The following is a 26,273-nucleotide window of genomic DNA, read 5'->3' as shown; positions in this document are numbered from 1 at the left end:
ACCCAAAAAGTGGTCCCAATTAAAACGGCTTAGAAAAAAACAAAAAAAAAAAGTGGTCCCAAAAGATTAATTGTCTATCAATTTGTTTTTCGATTATTGTATTCTACTGCAACAACAGAATAAACACCTTCAGCCATATAGGAATATTATCAGAGCTAGGATTCACAACAAAATTGAAAATAAGTTTTTGAATGATTCTTAGATGTTGTACATTGAAAGTGAATTTCTTTATTTATTTATTTATTTTTTAATCTAATCAAAGTGGGAGAGGGGAAAAAGGGGATATAAAAGAACATTTAGTTCTATTTTGATACATGCACGAATGAATTGAAAATTAAAATATGTTAAGAAAAAATTATCATATAGTGTCTTTTCTTTTGCATATATTTTCTTAACACAGAATGGTTTCTAATTCTATTATGCATACATTGGTTTAAAGTTCAATATTAATATATTTATTATTCAAGCTTTGGCCCCTCACTCATTCTTGTTTTAGCCCTATCGATAACAATTATTGATTCGGACTGAAAAGTCAAACAATATAATTTCACTAGAAAATAGATGGAAAAAAAATCTTATGACATGAATCCTCAAAAGCATGCACGTTCCGCTCGCGTCCTATTCGTTAAACTAGACAATATATATCCACCCAAGAGACAGCTTGCAAATTTAAGGATTCCCAACCACAAATTTGCCAAAGCCGAAAAAAAAAAAAAAAAAAAAACTTCTATTAGATATAGGGCGTGATTCTAAGCACGCCGTGAAGGAAATCTTTTTTTAAAATATTTTAATGCAAAAAAAAAAAAAAAAAGATTTTCAGCACGTGCACGCCGCGTGCTCTTTTCATTTACCCTTAGATATATATGTTCTTTGAGTCCTGTTATGCGGCTGTCTGGCGTCAGACATATATTAAAAAAATAATAATAAAAGAAAAATTTGTTATTTTTTTTTAAGTTAAATTTTTATGAGTTAATAGTTAAATTTTTATGAGTTAATAATTAATTTTTAATATCTCAAAATTTGTTTTTGGATTCAAAACTAAAACCTAGAAGTAGAAGGTTAACGCTTTAGGGATGGTATCACCTAAAAGGGATTTGATCATCCTAAATTTGGTGCTAATTCCTCAAATTTGATACTAATACCTCAAATTTAGTGCTAATACCTCAAATTTTGATTCTCCTTTAATATCCATCTTCTTCAATTTAAAAAAAAACAATCAAAAACAAAATATCTAACGCTTGGGTGTCTCAATTTGGCAACCGAAAATCTCTATTCAATCTTTTGTCCCCCACTGGCTATTTCTATTAGACGTGTTGCTATTTGTCCCCACAAATCCCAGAAAAAAGAGGAATCTAACTAAATAGAAAGGGAATCCTTAATTATACGATGGATACGAGTTGAGAATGTCATGCCTATAACTAAAACAAATCCTGCACTTCATTATTCCTCTTCTTCACTCCCGCTGTGCTTCTGAAAACTAGGGTTTGGTTTGAGTTTCTTGGCTAAATTTGGAAAAGTGCCTCTCTTTTTTCTGTTATATGCAAAAAGACCCATCTTTCCTTTTTTTCCTTTTTTCCCGTTTCTCTCTCTCTCTCTCTCTCTTTCTCAACATTAATTTTTGATTTATAGACTACTGCTTGTTGTGAGATATTTTAGGCAAAGTTCACATCTTGTGCATTTTGACACGTTTTTCTCACTTTCTTTCGTATTTTGGTTTTTTTCTAAAAAAAAAAAATTGGTTCTTTCTTTTGGCTTAAAAATGGTAATTTACCAACTGTCATATTCCAACTCGGGCCTGCAGAGCAGCAGAGTAGCCTTCTTTCTGCAAGAATGACGAGGAGGAAATTAGAGATGAAAAAGATCGAGAACACGACGGCAAGGCAGGTGACTTTCTCTAAGAGGAGGAGGGGGCTGTTTAAGAAGGCTCTAGAGCTCTCAACTCTCTGCGACGCCGATCTGGCTCTCCTTGTCTTTTCTGCTACCGGAAAGCTCTTTGACTTCTCCAGCCCAAGGTTTCTCTCTCTCTCTCTCTCTCTCTCTCTCTCTACTTATAGAAACATTGGTTTTCAACTTTCATGCAAGAGAAAAAAAGAGAGACGTCAATAAGTGCAAAGCATTTAGGAACATATTTTGGGGTTAGTTTTGGAACATATTTTGGGGTTAAAACAGTTGATATTGTACAAGTGCAAAGCATTTAGGAACATACTTTGGGATTACAACATTTGATTTTGAAGACAATTAATTGTCATCATAAATTAAAGCCACAAAATTGTGTTGTCTTGTACTTACCTTCTTGACTAAGGAGAGTATCAAGACTCACAATAGGAGACTCAGTCACCTTCTTGGATTCACTTGAAAACTCTTCCTTTCCAGCAACAAGTTATAGGTGCAATAATAGTGCTGAAAATTCTGATAAAACAACATTAATAAAATAGAAACTAACTCATGAAAACTTTGGATACCATGAATAGACTTTGAATTTTCAAGTCAAGTCACTTTTGTGGGCCCATATGTCTTTGCTTGTCCGAATTGGTTTTGGAGTTAACGTTTGCAGCCAACAGGACATGTACTACTCCATGTTGTATTTGGATTCCTTTCTTAGCCAACGTGTTGTGTCCTTCTTAGTTCTGGTTTTGGAGTTGTTGCCTTAACAGACTTTGACCTTCTATAAAAGGAAGACTTTTTGACGGGGGCAAGTTGGAGAAACATATAGGAAGAGCAGCTTTCCTCACTTTGTGTAGGAGAGTTTTTCGTTTGAGAGTAAAATTTGGGTGTATTAGGGCTTTGAGTTTTGAGTGGCTTTCTCCATGTTACTCTTTGTACTCTTATTTTTTGATAGTAAATTTTTTTTGGGTCGTCTTCTTCAGTGAATGTAAGCTTGTTAAGTTGAACCACTTAAATCTTGGTGTCTTATGTGATTAATTTATTTTTCTATTTTGTTGTTTTCTACTTCTTTGGGATTTTAAATTTTATTCTATCACAACATAGGCCAACTTATGATTACTTCCACGTTTCTCCAATACATCATAATTCCCCCACTAGAAATCACAAAACCCAAGAACACCAGGCTGGTTGTGCAAAAGTGCTAAAGTTCTAAAAAATTTGGCGAAAATGCAGTAAGTGTTGATCAATCTTCTTGCTTGCTGTACATTAAGATATCATCAAAGTAAACAATAAAAAATAGTCCAATAAAAGGTTTAAAGACATGATTCATAAGGAAGACAATCCTAGTGAATAACATGAAGCTTACACTCCTACCGAGTCCGGGAGACAATCCTAACCTTTCAAAACGGAAGGGTCAATCTCTCTTGGCAAAGCGGGAGTTTATCACGGAGATGCTAGCCTCGAAGATTGTGTTTGTGTTGTTGGCAAGGAGAGCAACACCGACGGAGTGGTGCCGGAATCAGTTAAAGGGTTGTTGGAGGAGTTTGCCGATGTGTTCCCAGCAAAATTACCCGAGGAGCTACCACCTCTTTGAAACATTCAACACCAAATTGGCTTGGCGCCCGGATCTAGTCTCCCCAGTCGAACACACTACAATATGAGCCCCAAAGAGCACAAAGAGTTGAGGTGACAAGTGGAGGGATTGTTGGCCAAGGGGCATATTTGAGAGAGTCTTAGCCCATGTGGAGTACCAGCTTTGCTCACTCCCAAGAAAGATGGTTCGTGGATAGCCGAGCCATTAACAAAATCATGGTAAGGTATAGATTTCCTATTCTTCGGTTGGATGATTTGTTGGATCATCTGAGTAGGGCGACGGTATTCACAAAGCTTGACCTGAAGAGTAGGTACCATCAAATTCGGGTTCGGCAAAGTGATGAGTGGAAGACGGCCTTCAAGAGGGTGATGAGTGGAAGATGGCGTTCAAGAGGCTTTATGAGTGGCTGGTCATGCCCTTTGGGTTGTCTAACGCTCCTAGCACATTCATGAGGGTGATGAACCAAGCATTTCGGCCTTTCATTGGGAAGCTTGGTACTATGATGGTACTAAAATCATGAATGAAGCGCCTATATAATTACCAAAACTGATAGTCCCTCTGAGAATTCTAAAATCATCCTTAACTACAATTAAAGAAAAGTTTACAAGTTCCATTAGCACAACTATAATAAACAACACATGCAATTATGATGGACAAGATAATTGCAGTGGTTGATGTGACCAAAAGACACTGTATTATTATCACAATCGTTATTATGACAATAAAAGAGTTGTATATTCCTAAACATAAGAAACTTTACCATCTTAGAAAGGCTAATACAAACCTTTCCTTTCTATTCCTCAATGTGTGACCATTTGAGTAGAGGAAGAATACTCAAGGAGGGGAATCTGAGACGCTACAAGTATCTGGTAGTTTATTTTACTCCTGTTGATGGTCGCTTGAGCAAAATTATGATAAAAGTTTCACTCTAGTATTCCTCGATGGTTGCCTAAGCGAGATGTTAGAGAGATAGTGTGTGATGTCATGGGCATAGGCACAATAGCGATTTATTATGTCAAACGGCCGCATTTGCCTCAAGGTCCATCTCCAATCCAACATCTAAAGATAGTCCAACTATAAAAGCAACATATATTTCATAGGTGGAAAAGTATAACGCCCCAGTGAAATTAGTTAACTGGTAATTGACCTCATGGTTCACCTCTTAGCCTTATTCATTTCGAAACAAGACTCATGGATCTTATCATATCTGAAGAGAGATTGTAGAAAAATTCCAGCTACATTAAACATAGATCAAGAGTACATACATGGGGATGTTGATAAATTTGTAGGCTTTCATAATGAACTGTCATGGAAAACTATTATCCCATGTTGCTTTTGTTGTATATTCTATAGCTTGCAAGTAACATCTTAAGTCATTAGCACCAAATCTGAAGTCAAAGTCATGCTAAGTGAAGTTTACAATTGTAGGTTTAAGAAATATCCAAGTTAGAAGTCAACAAATCGTCTGTCAATCAATATAAATAATTTGAGGGTGCATAGATGTGCTATAGAAACTCAGTTGCACATATGCTTCATATTGTAATTTTATACATAATTGGTCAGAGACAGCAGCATATATGTCAATATGAGATATACATCTTCAGTCATCAGCCCGAAGTTTCTTTGCTTGGATCTTTTAGAATATATATATGCTCATGTGAAAACATTATCTATCTTAAATTTTAAGAAGAAAAAAAAAACAGTATATTTTAGAATTTTTTAACTTTATATTTACTTTCATTTTCTTCTAGGGAAACAAAGGAGGGAGGATCTAAATCACTATTCATTTGTTGTTTAAAGTATGCAGCAGGTAATTGAAAGACGACAAAATCTGCATTCAAAGAATCTCAACAAAATGGACCAACCATCTTTGGAGTTGCAGGTTAGATATATACTTTGTAATTGGTGAATAATGTCGCTTTTGATGTTAGCTAGAATGTAATGGCCATGCATATTAGAAAGCATATTTATAACTTTGATGGATTTACCATGAAAGATCCTAAGTTTCTATAATTGCACCATTGATCTTATATATCACTAGTTCAAGTATAAGCCTACACACTTACCCCCATTGGTACAAGTAGATTGGAAGATAATATTGCGACACTAGTCATCCTCCTTACACTTACAGGTGCAAAACACGCTCTAATCACAACTAACAAAGGACTCTCTTCTCCTTGGACAATCTCCTTCTCACATTCTTCCCCAACATCATAAGTAGGTTGTTGTGCACTATCAACCAAATTATCATCAACAAGCTTCTTTGATCCAATAAATAATCCCTTACAAATAGCAGACACATTTCCTACAATCAGCCATCCTATGTCCAAGCTCACTACATTTGAAACAACGTTATGGTGCATTATTAGAAGCCGCCCTATTAGGTTGCACATTCGCTTGCCCCTTATTCTGTGCAAGTGCTGAAAAAATATTACGATTAGTAGGTGCAGGGTTTGTTCAACTTCTACCTCCATTAATTTTTCCCTCCTACTACACTCAATGATCTTCTAGACAAAACTTTCACTAAATACAAGACACTTTAATAAGCTTAAGATACATTAACAGGATCAACGAAGTTCAAACAATCTTCAAATTTTTTCCTCATGCATCCTATGTACCTTGATACCAAATGATCGTCCAATTCTATAAGATTAATGCACGGTTGCAATTGATTAATGCACGGTAGCAATTGTAGAACTCCATGGTGTATTCACCCACAAAGCGCCTTCCATGCTTCAGATTATGAAGCTCTTGGTACATCGTTCTCCCATAATTATGGGGTAAAAATATTTAATTTGTTCTTATATGCTTCAAAAATTTCTCCCAACTATTTATCTTTAACTTTTTGGGCGAACTCTACTATGTTTCAACTATTGCCACCATGTAGCAGCTCTTCGAATTTAATAGCCATGATAGGAACTCGCCTATCATAAGGGACCTCGTTGAAATCTAAAATCTCCTTCACAATGGCTTCCCAATCTAGGAAATCTTCTGGCTACAAACAACCTTGGAACTTTTAGTATGTCAAGTTTGAACTTTGCCTCTCATTTTCTAGTGTGGTTGGACACCAAGGGACACTTCCTCCTTGCTCCATGCCCCACATTGGAGTAGTTGGAACTTCCTTGACACTCTCGTCACCATTGTCCTCTGTGAAACGTGAATTTGATTAATGGTGATGCCCGTTAGCAACAGCAAAGGTGGGGAGTTGGTCAACCAATGCATCAAATTGATCAAATCGCTCTTACATTCGCTGCAAATGTGTCTCTAGTTGCATGCTCATTACTTGTCACCTCATTGCTTTCATACACATCGCCAATGGCTGGAAGGAAAGTAGTTGGGCTCTAACTCCAGCTAATGCCGCGTGGCATAGTGAGAAATGGAATATTGAAACACAAAACTCACAACCCTTCTATACATCATAGAAAATGCTAAGAAATTTAGGAAAAATGATGAAAAACTTTTCATGAAGTACTCTTATTGATAAAATGATAATAAAAGACAACTTGTCTGCATCAATTTTCTTATGAACTAAGCTTCTCAGGTTCAATAGCCTTCCTTGCACAAGAACAATGTCACTGGAGCCTCATCTTTCAAACGGCCTTATATCTAATGAGGTCAGTTGATGTAGCATGGTGTAGTGGTTCACAAATAAAAGAAACACACAAGTCACAACCCATCAACAATACCAAGAAAGTTTAAGGTTTTGAGGGAAAATAGAAGCAAATTCACCCTTTGTAAGTTTCTTATTGAAAACTGAGAATGAACAACATAGCATGAGGCAAAATAGGAGAAAAATCAACCTTTGAATATCTCTTTATGAAAACTAATGAAAAATACACATAATCTAGAACCAAAGCCATCCTAAGTGAGTTTATATAGAAAAACAAGTTTAAACCCTACTAGGAAGGCAAAATAAAATGGAACTTCTTACTCGCATTTGAAGGACAAAATTCTCGTTCGAATGGACCCTTGAGATTTTAAAGTTTGCAGTTGAACGAACTTCAACCAGCTATCGACCTAACGTCTTGGGTTTTGTAGTTTGCAGCATTTGGTTAAACTGGCATCAACCATCTATCAATCGCGCTTCTGGGGAAGTCACCTCAATTAAACGAGTATCGACTAGCCATCGACCAAGACTCCCTAGAATTTTGTCCTAAACTCATCCAACAGGCTTGTTTAAATGGGCTTGGGCTCTCATTCGAACGCTCACGTCTTCTCCAATTTTCTTCATGAATTCAAACGTTGTCTCATATGCATCATCCTCCCTGGGTTAGAAAGAATTCGCCCTCGAATCTGCATTCTCATCATATGAGTCTCCCTTGTATGGGACAAGATGTTGGACATTGAACACATCGGATGTCTTGATATGGGTTGGATGTTTCAACCAGTATGCATTTGTATTGATCTTCTTATTGTTCACCAACGATTCAATCTTCCGAGCAAAAAGACTGTTATACTCCCCAACCAATAATCTGTCTTTCGTCAAGAAAACTCACACAAAATCACCTTCCTTAAATTCAGTAGCACGTCTCTTCTTATCAGTAATTGCTTTGTAGTTGGTGACAGAATCTTGCAACGTCTGAACTATAGCGTTGTGAACTTCCTAAATCTGAGTAATAAGATCTTCAACTTTAGCATTCACCGGCTTCAAATCAATAATAGGTGCTAAATCCAATGGTCCACGAGGATTAGCCACATAGACAATATAGAAAGAATTAGGGGAAACTACCTTTTGCCCCCATGAACTACAACGCCTTGGCACTTTCCTCCCATGAACTGCCAACTGCACTACTTTGCCCCCATAAACTACCATTTTGTGCCCAAAACTCCCTTTCATCAATCAAAGCCGTTAACTTAGACGGTTAAAGTGACAATGCGTTGTAGTTCATGGGGGCAAAGTGGCGCAAAATGACGGGTTGGCCGTTTGAGTTAACGGCTTTGACTGACGTTTTGGGCACAAAATAGTAGTTAATGAGGGCAAAGTAGTACAGTTGGCAATTCAAGGGGGGAAAGTGCCAAAGCGCTATAGTTCATGGGGGCAAAAGGTAGTTTCCCCAAAGAATTAATATCGACGCTTCTATTTATAAACCAATTGTAAGCGAACTTTACTTAAAATAATTTTTTATTGTAAATCTATACATCACCCGAAAATACAATTGAGCTACATGCACCGCATTGGAAGTTTTTTTGCATGCATTAAAGTGAGTCATCTTAGAAATCACACCACTAGCAATCACCAACCACTCATACAACCCCCCAAGCATTTTAAACGTGGTCTTCCACTCATTCCTAGGATGAATCCGAATTTGATGGTAACAACTCTTCAAATCCAGCTTTGTAAACTCTTTAGCACCACTCAATTGGTCCAACAAGTCATCCAATTGAGGGATAGGCAATCTGTACCTGACTATGATATTATTGATGGCTTTGCAGCTTCCACACATTCTCCAAGACCCATCCTTCATGGGTGTAAGTAATGGTAGAACATCGTATGGACAAAGGCTCTCTCTAATATGGCCTTTAGACAATAAGGCATCCACCTGACGCCTCAACCCCTTCATGATCCTTGGGACTCATGCAGTAATGTGGGCAGTTTGGGAGATTAGCTCTTGGAACCAAGTCAATTTGGCGTTGTATATCACTAAAAGGAGGTAAACCTTCTGGCCAATCTTCTCGAAATACATCAACAATTTCCTCGAATAAGCCCTTCACCAATTCTGGCACTGCTTCTCCTATACTACTTATTCACCCAAACAAGACAAAGACTACTCCTAAGGCTAGCATCTCATCCACAAATTCCTTCCTTGCTAAGAGTAAACATCCCCTCTTAAAGGTTTTGGCTTGACTTGGTAGGAGTACAATCTTCACGTTATCAAACATGAAACTACAAGTGTTTTTCTTCCCATCATGTATGGCTACCTTATTGTAGTGGCATGATCTACCCATTAGAAGATGACAAGTAAAAGAAATACTAATGTGGAAATAATAAGATAGTGACATAGGGATCTACATTGTTCGGTCTATGACCTACATCCACAAGATCAAGAACTAAGGCTACATTAAGCTCTTATTTCTCTAAGTATTATTTACAATATAACATGCTCCTATTTATAGGAGAATCATATTCAATACAAATAGACTTCTACTCTAACAAGGTTAGCTAGGTAATAATCTTTAACTATTTATCTGTAACTCGATGATAGACTTCAAGTGTGACCTAGTGATAGTCTTATACTGTGACTATTATTCCTGAACTCCATGATATACTCTAATATTCCCCCTCAAAATCAAGGTGTAAACTTGTGAAAACTTGAGTTTGTTCTTTGGTCGGCAACGGAGGCCGAGATGGTGATCGGAAACTCATTGGAGTTAGTGGCAGCCAAGGTAGTTGAGTGGAGTTGATGGCACCAAATTGAAACATCGGCTGCTCTTGAACTTGAACTTCGGCAATTGTGGCCGGCATCGGCTACTATGGCCGAGATTTGAACTTTGGCAACTCATCTCATAAAATCGGTTCAATAAGAGAGGGTTACCCACTCCTTATAAACATGTCCAAGATCTTGTTCATAAGCAATGTGAGATTTATTCCTCAACACCCTCCCTCACGTGTTGGCCAATATTTTTTCTGGTTCTTGTCACGGGATAAGCAGTATGAGCCCCCATTCATCTTGTGGTAGGCTCTGATATCATAAAAGAAATACAAATGCAGAAATAATAAGATAGTGACATAGAGATTTACGTGGTTCGGTCTATGACCTACATCCACAAAATCAAGCCCTAAGGCTGCATTAAGCTCTTATTTCTCTGAGTGTTATTTACAATATAGCATGTTCATATTTATAAGAGAATCATGTTGAATACAAATAGACTTTTATTCTATCAAGGTTAGCTAGGTGATAGTTTTTAACTATTTACCTGTAACTCAGTGATAATCTTCAAGAATGACTCAGTGATAGTCTTCTATTGTGACTATTATTCCTGAACTCCATGATATACTCTAACAACAAGTACCCATGACAACTACATCACACGATACCTCATCCCAATATGTAGACAATGTTTAGACAATGGAAAAGGACACTCGACAATATTTAGAAACCATTAACCTTATTCCCTTTCTTAAGTCACTCCAACTAGTTGGGACTAGGGTGTCTCTTTGTCTCCAACCCCAATTTTTAGAGATACCACATTCTAACACTCCTCTTCAAGCTGGAGCATATATACATATAAGCTCAACTAGGAAGAACAAAGCAAACAAAAAAAGAAAATTTAATAATCTCCTCCAAGCTAGAACAACTTGGAACACATAATAAAAAAACAGACTTAACAAAAGAAACATGAACAAGAAAATGCGCTAAACCAACCATAAACAAGTTGAAATTCCACAAAAAGCCAAAGCCGAACAAAAATTTGCCAAAAACTTCAACGCCGGTTGAATGCTCGCCGGAAAACTCCAACTGGTAGTCAGATCTCGCCATAACACATTAAGGCGTGTTGAATCTCGCCGGAAAACACCAATAACTAGTGAGAACCCACCGGAAAACACCAAGGCTAGTCAGATCTTGACAACCAACTATGACGATCATGATTCCAGCAATAAATATAATCAACAACCAACAACAATCACATTTGTCGTGATCAAACCAACCAACAAATTAAATTTGATTAATGATCAATGCAACCAATAACAGAAAACCTACAATAATGTTAGATTGATCCTCAATAGATCCAACAACAGAAACCCAACGACTAGTCAACAATCAAGTTATAAGGCACCTGGCCTAATTAAGAAACCACTTGAACATGTTGAAAAATATTTGAATTGATGAAAAACTATTTGAACCAGTTAAGAGAAAGGAATAACCACCCAAAATTGCACTTAACCACTGAACCCACATGAACTCAGCTAGAACCTCATTGAACGGGTTGGAATATGCTTTAAACTGGCAGAAAAATGCATTGAACTTGATGAAACACCACTGAATCGACCTAGAAAAAGTGAACCGGATAAAAAACCACAGAACCTAAGGTTAAACTCACTAAACTGGCCAAAGAAGACATTGAACCAAACAAAACTTACCAAACCAAATCTAAAAGATGTTGGATCAATCTCAGAACACTCTGAATTGGGAGAAAAGATTCTAAATTAGATTGAAAGATGCAAAACCAGTTAGGATGGTAAATAAACCGAGAACGCAGCTATCCATATCCACGACAGGGAGAGCTACCAATATCAACCACTCTTCCCTATTGCTGGCGGCGCCGTTGGCCACAATTTCCAGCGGTGATTGCAACTACAACACCACATAATCTACTGGAAGGATCATCGTACAGTTCTAAACACCACAGATGTTGTTGAAGAACACAAAAATCCACATATAAAGACATCAAAAGCCGCTAGAAACCACTAAAAGCAACGATAATTTCCAAACATCATTGTAATAGCCATTGAGCACCATAGAGAATGTCGCCGACCATGAAAACTACAAGAACTAACCACCACGAAACAACACGATTTTGACAAGAAATTCTGACAGAGATGCCGAGAATCTGCAAATTCAGCAACCCTTCCAACAGAAAGAGAAGGTGGCAGTAGGCAATGGCATTGAACTTCAAATTGAAAATACTGGTTCCACTCTCCTTTTCACTCCTTACTCTTCCTTTAAAATGACCAATATATAACACTGTCCACAACCCTCAGCCAACCTACTTTCTATACAAAAATTTTGTTGTGATAATTTTTGCTACTTTATCATAACCTCATCTCATTATTTTACTAAGGACCTGCTGAACCATGCAACGCTCTTGGAGGAGAGGTGTGAAAATGGCTTGTATCCACTCAGGCTGTGAGGGAATCTTCACAAAGAGACCAAGACTTTTATAGCTTTCTTAGGAATAAGGACCACCTCTTTAGTGTGGTATTTTAGACTAAGGCATCCTTCCTTAGAGATTGTCAATAGAATTGTTAAAGACAAATCTCTCCCTGTTTCCAATTATGATGTCAATAAAACAGCTTCTTGTGTTTCATGTCAATTAGGCAAAAGCAAAAGACAGCCATCTCATGCTTCTAACCGTGTCTCTGTTAAACCTCTTGAACTAATTCATAGTGACATTTGGACATCTCCTGTGCAATCTGTCAGTGGCTATAAGTACCATGTAGTTTTTATTTATGACTGGTCTAGATTTACTTGGATTTATCCTCTACATCATAAATCAGAGGTGTTTGAGAACTTTGTCAAATTTAAACTTCTTGTCGAAAACCAATTCTCCACTAAAATCAAACAACTCCAATCTAATGGTGGAGGAGAATATACATCAACTTAGTTTCAATCTTTCTTATCTCAAAATGGAATTGTGCGCAGAAAGTCGTGCCCATATACCTCCCAACAGAATGGCTTAGCTGAACGCAAACTCAGACACATACTTGAAACTGGCCTCACTCTCCTAGCTCATTCTCATCTCTCCAATAGGTACTGGGTAGATGGCTTCCTTACAGTAGTCTATGTGATCAATAGGTTACCCACATCTGTCTTACAAAATCAGTCTCCTTACTCCAAGCTCTACAACCGTGATCCAGATTACCAAACGCTTAGTCTTTGGCTGCTTATGCTACCCTCTTCTCAAACCCTATGGCTTGCACAAGTTAGAGTATAGGTCAAAACCTTGCATCTTCCTATGCTACAATTATGCCGGCTATAAGTGTTTGGACCCTGTGACTAACAAAGCTTATTTGTCTAAGCATGTTATCTTTAATGAAGATTCATTCCCTGCCAAGGATCAAGCTACTACACAATTTCATTCCAAGATCAATGCACATGCTCCTCTCTTTCTACCTATTTCATTACCTCTTAACTATCCATTTTCTGTTGAGACTAACTCTAGTGCAGCAGCCACCTCACTTGACCCAACCCCAACTGCAACCTGAGCATCCGAAACCTCATCCTCTACTGCATCTGCAACATTAAATGTAGACACCAACCACCCTTCCCCTAGTTCCCATGCCTCTCCCTCAATAACCAACCCTGCAGCCTCACCCCCTGCCAACACACCTGCACCATATGCAGTGTTCCTAGGGGACTGCCTTATAGCCTGAAGTGCAAAGAAGCAGGCTGTTGTTTCAAGGTCTAGCACTAAAGTAGAGTATAGATCACTCTCCATCACTACAACAGAACTTTTTTGGATTAGAATGCTACAGAAAGAGATCCAAGTATATCTAGCTGGTCCTCCAGTTCTCTGGTGTGACAACATCAGTGCCTTAGCATTAGCTTCTAATCCAGTCTTCCATGCTAGAACCAAACACATAGAGGTTGACTACCATTTTGTTAGAGAAAAGGTGCTTAATCGGGGTATCTTACTTCAATTCATTTCTACTCATGATCAAGTGGCTGATTTATTTACCAAAGGACTCCCATCAGCTCAATTCCTTGCTCTGAAGTCCAAGTTGTTGGTGGTTGCTCCCCCCATAAACTTGCGGGTGGGTGTTAAAGTATACCAAGCTATCAAGGGCTTGAGTGCAAGCAAGTAGGCTGGCCAAGGATCGAGCACACATCCAGTGTGCTTGAGCGCAAGCAAGCAGGTTCGCAAACAAGCAGGCTTGCCAAGGATCGAGCGCACATCCAGTGCGCTCAAGCGCAGACTCGTATGCAAACGATCCCAGCAACTGCAGTAAAACAGAGAATCGATATGGAAAGATTTGGAGCATTCCACGACCACCTATGACAGCATCCAGAGAAGATTTCCTTAAGAATACAACATGTAATCTAATCTGTTCTAGAGGGAAAGTTGCACAATTAGAGAATAGCTTGGACAGCAAGGAAGGATACTAGAAGATTTGCTTAGTATATAGAATATCTTGTAATATTTGATTATGTCTGGTATTGTTCTCCATTAGGTCAAATTGTAGTACATATACTACTTCATTGTACATATACAATTTATCAACTTTGAATATACCTTTACAAAGTTTTTCACATATGTGGGGTTTAGACCAAGGATCCTAAAGGCTAAACCTACTCTAATATCATATTCTAGTTTGCACGAAAAGTTTAGAGAGAAGCTGGAGGCTCTTTACTCCTCATGTAGCCTCACATACTTTATTATTTAGGTCGAAAAATATTACAATGACTAAAATACTCACTTACTGTAAACCATAACAAACTCTTCTAATTAACAACATTATTTACAATTTTTTCCAGTCTTATTTCCTTAATTTATACGTAAACGTTAATGCAATCCTAAGGAAACATGATTTTGGATTGTTTATTAAACTGTTATCTGAAACTTTTTGAAACTTACATAAAAAAGGAAAATCGTTTCGTAATATGAAAGCTAGATGTGTTTCCTAGAACAAATTACTTGTAGCAATTTCAAAATGATGAGCCCTTAAATATCTAACCGAAGGCAGGAAATGCCTACATATTAAAAGTGCTTGCAGACATATCATATACTAAAATTCTTCATGAATATTGACTACTCTTTGTGCCCTTTTAGATTGACAACAGTGCTAAAACCTTGTCGAGCAATGAGACCGTGGAGAGGACTCATGGAATGAGGTAGTGTAACGACATTGCTACTGTTTGTGCCATTTGTGAAACTAAATTAATGGTAGAATGATTACATCTAACAGGCAGATGATAGGAGAAGTGCTCCAACGATTGAATGTAGAAGAACTACAGAAACTAGAGGAACTTCTCGAAGTAGGCTTGAGCCGTGTTTTAAATACAAAGGTTTGTCTCTCTATGTTGTCTCTATTTGCTGGCATTATAATAGAGCGATGAAATTTCTGTTAATGTGAGAAGCTTTTACGTGTTTCAGGATGAAAGATTTCTTGGGGAGATCAGTGCCCTTAAGCGGAAGGTCATGTCCTAAACTTTAAATTTTTAAAGACATTTCATGCAATTATTATAATTTCAAAAAATATAGAATTTAAAACATCTTCATGCACATATATGTTGATGCAAGTCCACAAAAACCATATTGGGGACAATTTGATTTCGTTTTTCCAAGGTCTTTGTATGTGCATTGGCTTTTATATGTCTTTGGGTTTCTATGTTGTTGGTTTTGTTCTCTTGTCATGTGTTGAAAGTTCCCTTTAAATGCAGGAAGCCCAACTGATGGAGGATAACCAGTGCCTAAAACAGGTATCAGGTGTTGAATTTCTTTGTGTTTTCTTTGTTTCCCTACTTTCTCAGTTGATGGGAGATGTTTCTTTCAGCAGATGGAGAAGCAGTTGAAAATTAAAATACATGCAATTGAACAAGGTCAGTCATCTGAGTCAATCATCAATATTTGCAGCTCATCTTATCCTCCTCAACACCAAGACAACGAAGACACTTCTCTTAAGCTGGGGTAAGTTTGCAACATTACACAACACTAAGTTTGTTTATAATATTAAGAATTCAATCACTTTAATTTAAATTTTAATATTTAGGGACCTCATATTTACCCAACATACAGTTTTAGCATATAAGCATATATAATATGAAATTGGTGGTTTCAGTGATATTGGTTTCAACTCATCAATAGCCTTGGTTTGTGACAAAATGCCAAGACATAGCATACTATTTATGTTGGTATATCTTTCGATTCCTTGCAGGTTACCTTTTCCCTAACTGACGTTGAAAGATAAAGAAGACATGGATACGCATTATCTCAATTGAAAAACAACATTAGATGTCTAAGTATAGATGCTTAATTTATGTTATGGAGACTAGGCAGAGCCTTGGTCTAATTAAGTATATAGATGCTTGATTATGTTATGGAGACATAGGCAGAGCCAAGGGTGGGTGAGAGGGAGCAAATCAATCCTCCCCCAGCTAGGTATCCCACTTTAAAATATTGAAAAAATAAATGGAATTCTATAAATTACTCACAGGATCTTATTGACTTTTTAAAGCATTGGAAAAACAATAAGATTCTAGAAATGGAAGGATCTGGCTTCCCACTGGTTACATACAGATGAAGTGACTTATTTATGGCCATAAATCAATATATGTTTCCCATGGGAAACATATATTGGAATTGCAGAGTTATTAAATAATTAGCTTATAACCCGCGTAATGCTTCTTCATTATAATTTAATTATAAAATTTAAAAATATTATAATCGTACTTTTCATAAGTATTTTCATAAGTATTATGAAATTTACTTTTCATAATTGTAAGAGGAAAACTTGAATTTTTCTTAATCAAAACATTAATGTAAAATTAAAAAGAATCTCTAATATTGTTGGTGTAATACTTATTAGATTTCAACACAAATAAAACTCAAAATTATGAACATTCGAAAAAGTACTTTGGTTGTAGAAAAAAGTATGCGCAAGATTCTTTGTTATGGTTTAATGTCAAAATTTAAACACATCTCTATCAAACTTTTCATTATAGGTAGTAAAAAAAAAAAAAAAACTATCACATCCTTTTAAATAAAAAGACATGCTAAAGGTTATACACCAATAAATTACTCAACATAATGACACACAATCATGCATAGAACATTGCATAAATGTATAAGTCGCATAAAATTTTACTATCATAAGGTCTTTAACTTTAATTAGTTTAATCCATATAAATTAAAACGTGTTAAAATCTTTGTTCCTATATGCATAGTTTTAAATGAAAAATATAAAGAAAAAAAAAATAGTGAAAAGAAAGCTTGGATTGTGATTATCAAAGCATTTATAGAAAGTTAGTAAGAATCATTAATATTATTAGTGTTATACCTGTTATATTTCATACAAATTATAAAACCCACATAATTATGAGCCTTAAAAAAAGTACATAGCAAAATAATAAAAAATATTTCAGTCAACAATGCAATCAAATAATCATCTCACATTATATTCAATCTTAATTATCTCTTAGGTGTTTCAAAGTTCCCTTTTAGAATAATAATCAAATAAATTTTTGCCTTCTTTTGCTTTCAAAAGCATAAAAAGTACTTACAAAAAAAAATTGAAAATCCGGGTAAATCATACAAATAAACAAAAAATCTCATAGGCGAATAGATGCATGTTATATTAAACAATTAACGATTTTACAAACTAATGGACACTAAGCAAAAATGATACGCATCAGACAAATATCAAATAAGAAGCATATTATATCAAACAATTAACAAGTTTACAAACTAATTGACACTAAGCAAAAATAAGCCCCAAGATGACCGTTGTGATTAATTTTACACTTTGGTTTGGACATCGAATACATAATTTCTCGTAAAATGCTAATCATATATATATATTATTAATAAAGTTTATTTTTGCTAATGAAATCAAAAATAAATACCTAATCATTATGTTGAATAAAAATCTGACAATCTATACAATTAATAATTAATATACAATTATATATTTTAAAAAAAAAAAACCAAAAATAATGCAATGAAATTTTTGATTAATAATCTTTATGCCTCTTAAAAAACCAACTGAACCCATGCAACTTAAGTTTTTTGAACCGGTTTTTTATTATTTTTGATTAATAATGCAATGAAAATTTTTTTTATTTTGTTCCTACATCATATCAATTAGTTCATCTAATTCAACTATAACATATAATATTATGTTATATACATATTAAAGTCGGATGTCCCGAAGAACATATAGATATTAAAGTGATTAAACATAATAATAGATGATAAGTTTGACATATCCTTCGTATGATTACCTTTTTTTTTTCTCTTCACTTTTTTCTATTTAGTGCGGAGAAAGGGAAACATATATATATATATATATATATATATATGAAGTGCCTTAAAATTGCGATATGTGGCGTGAACCTATTTTTTTTTAAATGCTAAACTGGTTTTTAAGGCATGATTTTTTAACCGGTTTTTTTAAGGAAAAAGCGGCATTAATTAACCTCATTAATTGCGTTAATTATATTTCAAGAGTTTTTCATATATAAATTATTTAATAAATTAAGTATTATTAATGTCCGAATCAAATAAAGAAACAAATAATATAAATCAAATTATTATGTATTAATACGTTTACTCAATTTAATATGTATATTAAGCTACTAACAAGAAGTCGAAGAGGCTAAGGATTCTTCTCTCTAGGTTTTCTCTCTGAAACCTAAAGGTGAAGCTTTCTCTCTTATCACTTTGGTGAGAGGTTGTGATGTTTGTCTGGAACCATGAGTAATATGACAGACGATCTAACTAACTAAAGGGAGAGGTTCAACCTGTTGGACTTGGAGTGCATGGGGGTTGATATCCCGGAGTAGGAAATTGATTATGTAGTGTCTCTAGGGTCGTTGTGCGTTGTAAGGAAACTGTTGGCAGATTGGATAGTAGGGATTCTAGGGAAGGAGATCATTAAAACCCTATTGATCCGAGCATGGCATCCGATAGGCTCGGTAACCTTCAAAGCCCTAGGACCAAACTTGTTTCTTATTGAGTTCGAGCATTCCTGGGATAAATCCAAGATTTTGGAAGGACGCCCGTGGAAGTTTGATGGGCATTTGTTTTCTCTGGCAAATTTTTATGGGGTGATGCCTCCTTACCAATTGGAGTTTGAAAAAGTGGCCTTTTGGGTTCGGAATTTCAACCTTTCCCTGGGATGTATGGGTAAGGAGACTAGGCGCCGGATTAGAGCAACCGTTGGTGAGGCGGAGGAGGTTGTGGTGAATGACGATGGAGTTGGGTGGGGTGAATTTCTGAGGATAAGAATAGTTTTAGATTTATCCAAACCCTTGTCTCGGGGTAGATTTCTCTAATTGAAGGTCAAGTCAATTTGGGTGACCTTTCGATACGAAAAGATCCCGAAATTTTGCTTTAACTACGGTGTGATTCATCATGGCAATAAGGTGTGTGCAATAGTGGGAAATAAGTGGCGACAGGGGAGGGATAACGGACCTGAATTTGGCCCATGGTTGAGAGTCAAGTCCCCGAACCGAAGATACGGAGGTAGTAGCTCTTGGGATCGAGGAGTGAGGAGAGAATCAAGAAATGAGTAGTGCAGCCACCAGTTGGAGAGCGAGCAGGGTGATGCTAACAGTGGATTCACCGAGACGGGTGGTGGCCGGAACTCCACCAGACTAGTGACACCCCCGGGCGGGGATGAGGGTATTTCGAGTTTTCACAAAGTTTGGGTAATCTTAATCGGGCAACCGATGATTGCACAAATCCTCCACAGTTTGGTATGAAGAAAGTATCCGCAGGAAATTTAGGAGATGAATTTTTGGCAAGAAACAAACCACTCCAAAAGGTTACTAATGAAGATTCTAACCAGTACCATCATTTGGGGGATCCGGTTGAAGTAGCAAGTAATGAGGAAAGAAATAATGGGGGACCATCAAACATTTATATTGGTCAATGGGATCAAATAAGGGAAAAGATGGTCTGGAATGTAATGGAGGGAAATAAGGAGGGAACCATTAAGAAGATGGGTCTGGGTGAAGCCACATCACCAAGCATTAGGCACGTGACTGAATTCAAGTCAATTGGGAGGAAGTTGCTTGCAAACTCTACTGGTGCGTCTCTAGGCCGAGCTAGTACTAAAGTCCCTGGGACAGCTTCTTTACTTAATGGGCCTATTACCCAACCTATTACCCAAGTGGGGAGAAAGAGACGGGGCTGCGATATTGGCACGAAGTTGGCAAAACCAAGGGTAGGGACTGAGGCTCCAAGTCATGGGAATGAAGACAACTCAAGCAGGAAATGGGTAAAATCTATGGAGGACTTATCTGGGAATGAGATTTTCGATATGGTGGCAGCTATGATGCAGCCCCGCCATTCTCAATGAGTCTTTTGAGTTGGAACAGCCAAGCGCTTAGGAACCCTAAGACAGTTCGTGACCTTTACCACATTGTGAAGGATAAGAAACCCTATTTGGTTTTTATAATGGAAACCAAAATGCTTAATAAAAATTGTGACTTTTTACATATAAAACTGGGCTTTTAATATATGTTTGGAGTTGATTGTGTGGGGCACAGTGGAGGTTTGCTTTTATTTTGGAGGGCTGGTTTTCACGTTGACATTCAAAACTTTAGTCGACGGCACATTAACACAATTGTTTTTGGTAGTGAGACGGGTCCCATTTAGAAAGTAACGTGATTCTATGGCAACCCCGAAATAGAAAAAAGAAAGGAATCTTGGGCGTTGTTAAGGCACCTTTCCCATTTAAAACCTCTTCCATGGCTATGTGTGGGGGATTTTAATGAAGTTGTAGTTTTGTTTGAAATAAAGGGCACTGATTATCGTCCTATATGGCAAATGGAAAATTTTCAAAGAGCTTTGGAAGATAGTCAACTCTATGATTTGGGTTTCAAGGGATCAAAATTCACATGGAATAATGGGTGTTATGATGTAGATTATACCCAAGATCGATTGGATAGGGCTATGGCCAATACGGAATGGAGTGCAATTCGGAATGATTTGGGAGTAGATGTTATGGCATGTTGCAGCTCCGACCACCATCCACTTCTCATTCCTTGAAACAAGAATGGAGCTACAACTGGGCGTAAATGTAGACAATTTCGTTTTGAAGCAGGGTGGACGAAGTGTGGGGATTTTACTAAGGTTGTCCAAGACTCATGGAAAGGGAGAAGATTATGTGGGGACCCGTGGTCAGTTTTCAAGGACAAATTAAATAGCTGCCAGAAGGTCATCCAACAATGGGTCAAAAAGAAGAAGCAACCAACAGAAGGGTATATTCAGGAGAAAACAAAAGAATTGGAGAAAATCCAAGTGGAGGCAAACCCCAAGAATGTGCACGTTGAGAGGGCCCTTAAAGAAGAATTGCATGTGCTGATGGAACAAGAAGACCTCAAATGGCGTCAAGGAGCGAAGGAAGATTGGCTTCGAGATGGAGACCATAATACAAAATTTTTTTACGCTTGTGCAAACCAACGCCAACGCTGTAATAGTATTGAGACTATTATTGACGAAGAAGGGTGTACGTGTGCATCTTAGGTCACCATTGAGGAAGCCTTTGTCACCTACTACCAAACACTCTTCACTACGGATACTCCCCATATATAACATAGATGAGTGTTTAAATGCAGTTGAAGACAGACTCACAGAGGAGATGAAACGGCAACTGGTTACTGATTTTTCGGAGGAGGAAGTGCATAGATCACTGATGCAGATGGGACCCATCAAAGCTCAAAGACTGGATGGCTTCTTGGCTGGGTTTTATCAACAAAATTGGGCCACGGTGGGTCCGGAGGTATGTCGTGCAGTTTTACACTTTCTTAATGGTTCTAAGATAGAGGAGAAAATTAATGTTACGCATATTGCACTAATCCCAAAAAAACCAGTTCCTAGTTGTGTCTCTGATTTTAGGTCTATTAGCCTCTGTGATGTCATTTATAAAATCATATCCAAAGTATTGGCGAATCGGCTCAAGATGGTTCTTCCACATGTTATTATAGACAATCAAAGTGCCTTTATCCCAAGTAGACTAATTTCTGATAATATTATGCCGGCTTATGAAACTCTACATTCCATGCACACTAGAATGTGGAGTAAAGTGGGCTACATGGGGATAAAGCTAGACATGAGCAAGGCCTATGACAGAGTGGAGTGGGTGATTTTAGAAGTCGTCATGCGAAAATGGAATTTCCGGAGAAATGGGTAAAATTGATTATGGAATGTGTCTGCTCCGTATCTTATGTTGTCTTGGTGAATGGACAGCCAATTGGATATATCAAAACTTCACAAGGGATCCATCAGGGCGATCCCCGTTCCCCATACTTTTTCCTGCTGTGTGCGGAAGCACTTAGTTCTCATTTGGCCCAAGCAGAAAGGAAGGGGGTGTTACCTGAGGTGCCCACTTCTAAAAAAGGCCCTAGGTTGAGCCACCTTTTCTTTGTAGACGACAACTTGGTTTTTAGCAAGGCGAACTCGGTGGAATGGAGGAGGTTAATGAAGCTTCTAGAAAGATATGAAGCTGCCTCGGGCCAAAAGCTAAATAAGGATAAGACATTCATCTTTTTTCAGTCGCAATACTAGCTCGAAAAAACGATTGGAGATCTCTCAGCTCTCGGGTCTCCAAGCGACCCAAAGTTATGATAAGTATTTGGGACTACCGACTCTCGTAGGCAAGTCACGGACAGAGGCTTTTAAATGCATCAAGGATAGAGAATGGAATTGTCTTAAAAATTGGAAGACGAAGTTCTTATCACAAGATGGAAAGGAGATCTTAATCAAGGCAGTGGCGCAAGCAATACCCACCTATTGCATGAGCGTTTTTCAACTCCCTATAGTTTTGTGTAAGGAGATACAAGGGATGAGCAACGTTTCTGGTGGGGCCAAAAGGAGAATATATCTATAATACATTGGATGAGCTGGGAAAGAATGGGGGTATCCAAAGCAAAGGGAGATTTGGGATTTCGCGATTTGGAGGTTTTTTAACAAAGCTCTTGTAGCAAAACAAATTTGGCGATTGCTACAATGCCCGGATTCTTTGGCAAGAAAAATTCTCAAAGCTAAGTACTATCCCTCTAGCTCTATCTTGGAGGCCAAGTTGGGAAACCGGCCATCCTTTGTTTGGAGGAGCATCATGGTTGCACAACCGATTCTCCAAAATGGACTAATGTGGAGGATTGGAGAGGGGAGTGATATTTGCGTATGGGGAGATAGATGGATCCCAAACCCAACCACGTATGTGGTCCAATCTCCGAGAATACTTTTAGAGAGGCAAGCCCAGGTATCTGAGCTTATTGATCCAAACTCACAACAATGGAAGGCCAATCTTGTTTATGAAATTTTCCTTGAGGAAGAAGCAAAGGTGATTAAAAGCATTCCAATTAGCCCGGTTAGAACAAAAGATAGACTTATTTGTTGATGTACTAAAAATGACGTTTTCTCCGTCCGAAGTACTTATCATCTAGAGATGGAAACTATGTCCAATATGTGAAGTGGGGGATCTAAACCAACAAGTAGTTTTGCATGGAACAATTGCTGGCACTTGAAGGTCCCGAATGTAGTCAAGATGTTTTTATAGAGAGCCCTTAATAATCTTCTCCCTACCAAGGTTAATCTCTCAAAAAAAGGAGTAGTCCAAAGTACCTTGTGTCCTATTTGTGAAGCTGAAGATGACACGGTGGAACACATTTTGTGGAGTTGCCCGTCATCAACTGATGTGTGGGGTAGTGGTCCGATAAAATTGCAAAAAGCTGGAGGAATGAGTGGCAGATTCTCCACTATTTTTGAGAATTTGTTAGCTCGCTGTGATAGAATTCAAATGGAGATTTTTGCGGTAACTGCTACACACATCTGGCAGCGCAGGAACACTGTAGTTCATGGAGGCCCTTTTCTCCATCCAACTTAGCTCCTGCGAGAGGTACAGAATGCACTGGAAGAGTTTCATCAAGTGACCAACGGCGTTGCAGTGGAAGAGTCTCATTGTTTAAAACGTAATATTGCAAAGTGGCAACCCCCACCAGCAAACATGATTAAGATGAACTAAGATGCGGCAATAAACGTGAATAAGCAAAGAATGGGGCTGGGTATTATCGCCAGGGACTCGAGGGGGAAAGTCCAAGCCGCACGCAGTGTAACTAATGAATATATAGCAGATCCCACCACGGCAGAAGCCATGGCAGCCCTGAATGCCATGTTGTTTAGCAAAGAAATGGGCTTTGATAATATCTTTCTTGAAGGGGACGCCATGCAAGTTATTGAAGCTATTGACATAAAAGGGCAGTGTTTTAGTAGCTTTGGACAGTTCATAGAAGGTATATAGTTAGAGTTACGTGGTTTGGAGAATGCTAGATTTTTACATGTTTTGAGGGACGCCAATAATGCTGCGCATATGCTTGTAAAATTGGCTACCACCCATGTCACTTTCTCTACTTGGTTGGGGGATACCCCACCAAGTATACGTGATATTGTAAGGAGGGAGCAACCTCTTCTTCTTGTGTGATCCTTTCGGATCTTTTTGACTTAATAAATATCTCAATATTCCTTTAAAAAAAAAATAATAATATGTATATTAATACGTTTAGGATTCTCCAAAAAAAAAGGTCATATATATATATATATAACCGGTTTTTCTTAAAAGACCGGTCATTAATTGCGTTAATTATATTTCACTATAATCCACATGTCATTAATTAGCATCCTTAATTGCGTTAACTATATTATAATCCATGTATTATTCTTGCAAAATTTTTTCTTTATATTATTCATTTTAAATCATATATACTTATAGGAACAAAGATTTTAATTTTTTTTTTTATTTAAAGAGGTGAGATATATTTTTATACGTCTTTTTAACTTATAATGAAAAATGATATATTTAAATTTTAAAATTAAATTATAATGAAGAATCTCGCGCTATCTAGTTACAATAAAAAACAAAGGGGGCAAAGCCTTCTTGAGAACAGTTGAGAATTTGTCAAATAACTGACGAGTCCTTTCCAAGTAACTGATACCGCCAACAAAGGCAGTTGAAGTAGACAAAGTTTCATAAACGAAACAAAACACTGAAGGGTTATCGACATGACCTTCAGTAGTAGGCTGAGACAACCACACACGACCATCAGTGATGGATAGAGAGTGAAAACTCTGGCAAGAAAAAAAAAATAATAATAATAATAATAATAAAAGTTGGGACAAAAAAGTAGCCAAAAAATAGAAATACATAGAATAGAAAAATATAGGAAAAATAAAAAAAGATAATAAATAAAATCACTTAACAATGGCATCGGCGGCGGATACTATGGCAGAGGAAGGCGACATGGCTATATAAGTAATAGTAAGGATGATCTTTTCATCGTCTCAAAATTGATGTAAATTTTAAAATCATTATTGGATTTAAAATTAGTTATTATTAAATTTTGATTTATGATGATTTTAAAAATCACACCAATTATAAAAAATAAAAAAATAAAAAGTTGCATAACATTACTATTTTACAATATATCATATATTTTACAATATATCATTTTACAATGGAGTACTTCCGGGGGGACAGGAGTAGTGTAAGAGGGCACAAACATATCATATAATTTCTGTCCAGAGATCTGGAAAGCATACCAAGATAGCCCATAAAAAACCATTTTCACTTTATTATCTCATCGCCTAGGAAAATGTAGAAAGCAATATCATTTAATTATTCCTTGTACTTTTTATTGCCAAAGCTCCAAAGTTTAGACAACCCCTCTGTTTCGCCACAACAGGAAAAATATTGTTTCCTTCAACTTGTTCACTTTGTTTCATTCTCCATCTCTCTCTCAACTATTGGTGGCTTTTGTAGGCTTTGGGGCTCTATGCTGTTTAAGAAGGCTTTGGGGCTGTTTCCTCTGCGATGCTGAAATAGTGATCTTTTCTGCTCTTTGAGGGCATCAGTACCACCTCAAGGTTCATTCTCCAATGCGTGTGTGATCGGAGATGATGATGATGAGATAGCCCAACTCCTCGATTAACCACCATGATTGAACAAACTAGACGAATGACTGAAAAAGTGTACTGTATATAATATATCACATGAAAGAAAAGTACTACAGAATCTTATGGCTTCTGCAGAACACAAACAATTAACACGAACCGGTTAATTTCTGTTGTTGCTACTTATTTTTGCTGTGACGTTGCTAACTATTGCCTATTAGCTAATAGCAAAATTTCTTTTTTAATTCTTTTTTCGGATGTTTTAGAGTTGCATATACTTCTTGTATTTCAACTTTTACCTCTCATACAAAACCAAGTTGACACCATTTCTTTAAGTTTTTCTTCATAATGAGCATGGATGTCCGAGAACTTCAGTTCTCCCTTTCCCCCCACTCCCTTTCCCTCTTCTTCCCCCCCTCCTCCCCGCCCCCCGATTCTTTCACCCCGTCCCCCACTTTTTTTT

General features: G+C 37.2%; 1 protein-coding gene across 4 annotated transcripts; it reads left to right on the top strand.

Annotated features, from left to right (window-relative positions):
* The first annotated feature begins 1,429 nt into the window (after positions 1 to 1,429).
* LOC132177028 (MADS-box protein JOINTLESS-like) lies at positions 1,430 to 26,060 on the top strand. 4 transcript variants are annotated; one of them, XM_059589230.1, is made up of 9 exons: positions 1,430 to 1,482; positions 1,802 to 2,012; positions 5,279 to 5,360; positions 14,969 to 15,030; positions 15,105 to 15,204; positions 15,293 to 15,334; positions 15,580 to 15,618; positions 15,693 to 15,826; positions 25,680 to 26,060. In XM_059589230.1, the coding sequence occupies exons 2-9, from the start codon at positions 1,831 to 1,833 to the stop codon at positions 25,735 to 25,737; spliced, it is 699 nt and encodes a 232-aa protein (XP_059445213.1). In that variant the 5' UTR covers positions 1,430 to 1,482; positions 1,802 to 1,830; the 3' UTR covers positions 25,738 to 26,060. The 4 variants fall into 4 exon arrangements, with proteins under 4 accessions (XP_059445213.1, XP_059445214.1, XP_059445212.1 ...); XM_059589231.1 differs by lacking the exon at positions 1,430 to 1,482 and having other exon boundaries at positions 1,786 to 2,012; positions 15,696 to 15,826; XM_059589229.1 differs by lacking the exon at positions 1,430 to 1,482 and having other exon boundaries at positions 1,786 to 2,012.
* The last annotated feature ends 213 nt before the right edge of the window (positions 26,061 to 26,273 follow it).

The sequence above is a fragment of the Corylus avellana genome, chromosome ca4, assembly GCF_901000735.1.
Source record: "Corylus avellana chromosome ca4, CavTom2PMs-1.0".
Classification (NCBI taxonomy): domain Eukaryota; kingdom Viridiplantae; phylum Streptophyta; class Magnoliopsida; order Fagales; family Betulaceae; genus Corylus; species Corylus avellana.
The sequence above is the reverse complement of the archived record's forward strand: the minus strand, read 5'-3'. Positions and strand labels throughout refer to the sequence as shown.

Excerpts from the sequence above, each read along its gene's own strand:
- LOC132177028 (XM_059589230.1), top strand. The coding sequence starts at position 1,831 with ATGACGAGGAGGAAATTAGAGATGAAAAAGATCGAGAACACGACGGCA. Across the intron at positions 2,013-5,278 it reads TTTGACTTCTCCAGCCCAAG|TATGCAGCAGGTAATTGAAA; the intron begins GTTTCTCTCTCT and ends TGTTGTTTAAAG. Across the intron at positions 15,205-15,292 it reads GCCGTGTTTTAAATACAAAG|GATGAAAGATTTCTTGGGGA; the intron begins GTTTGTCTCTCT and ends TACGTGTTTCAG.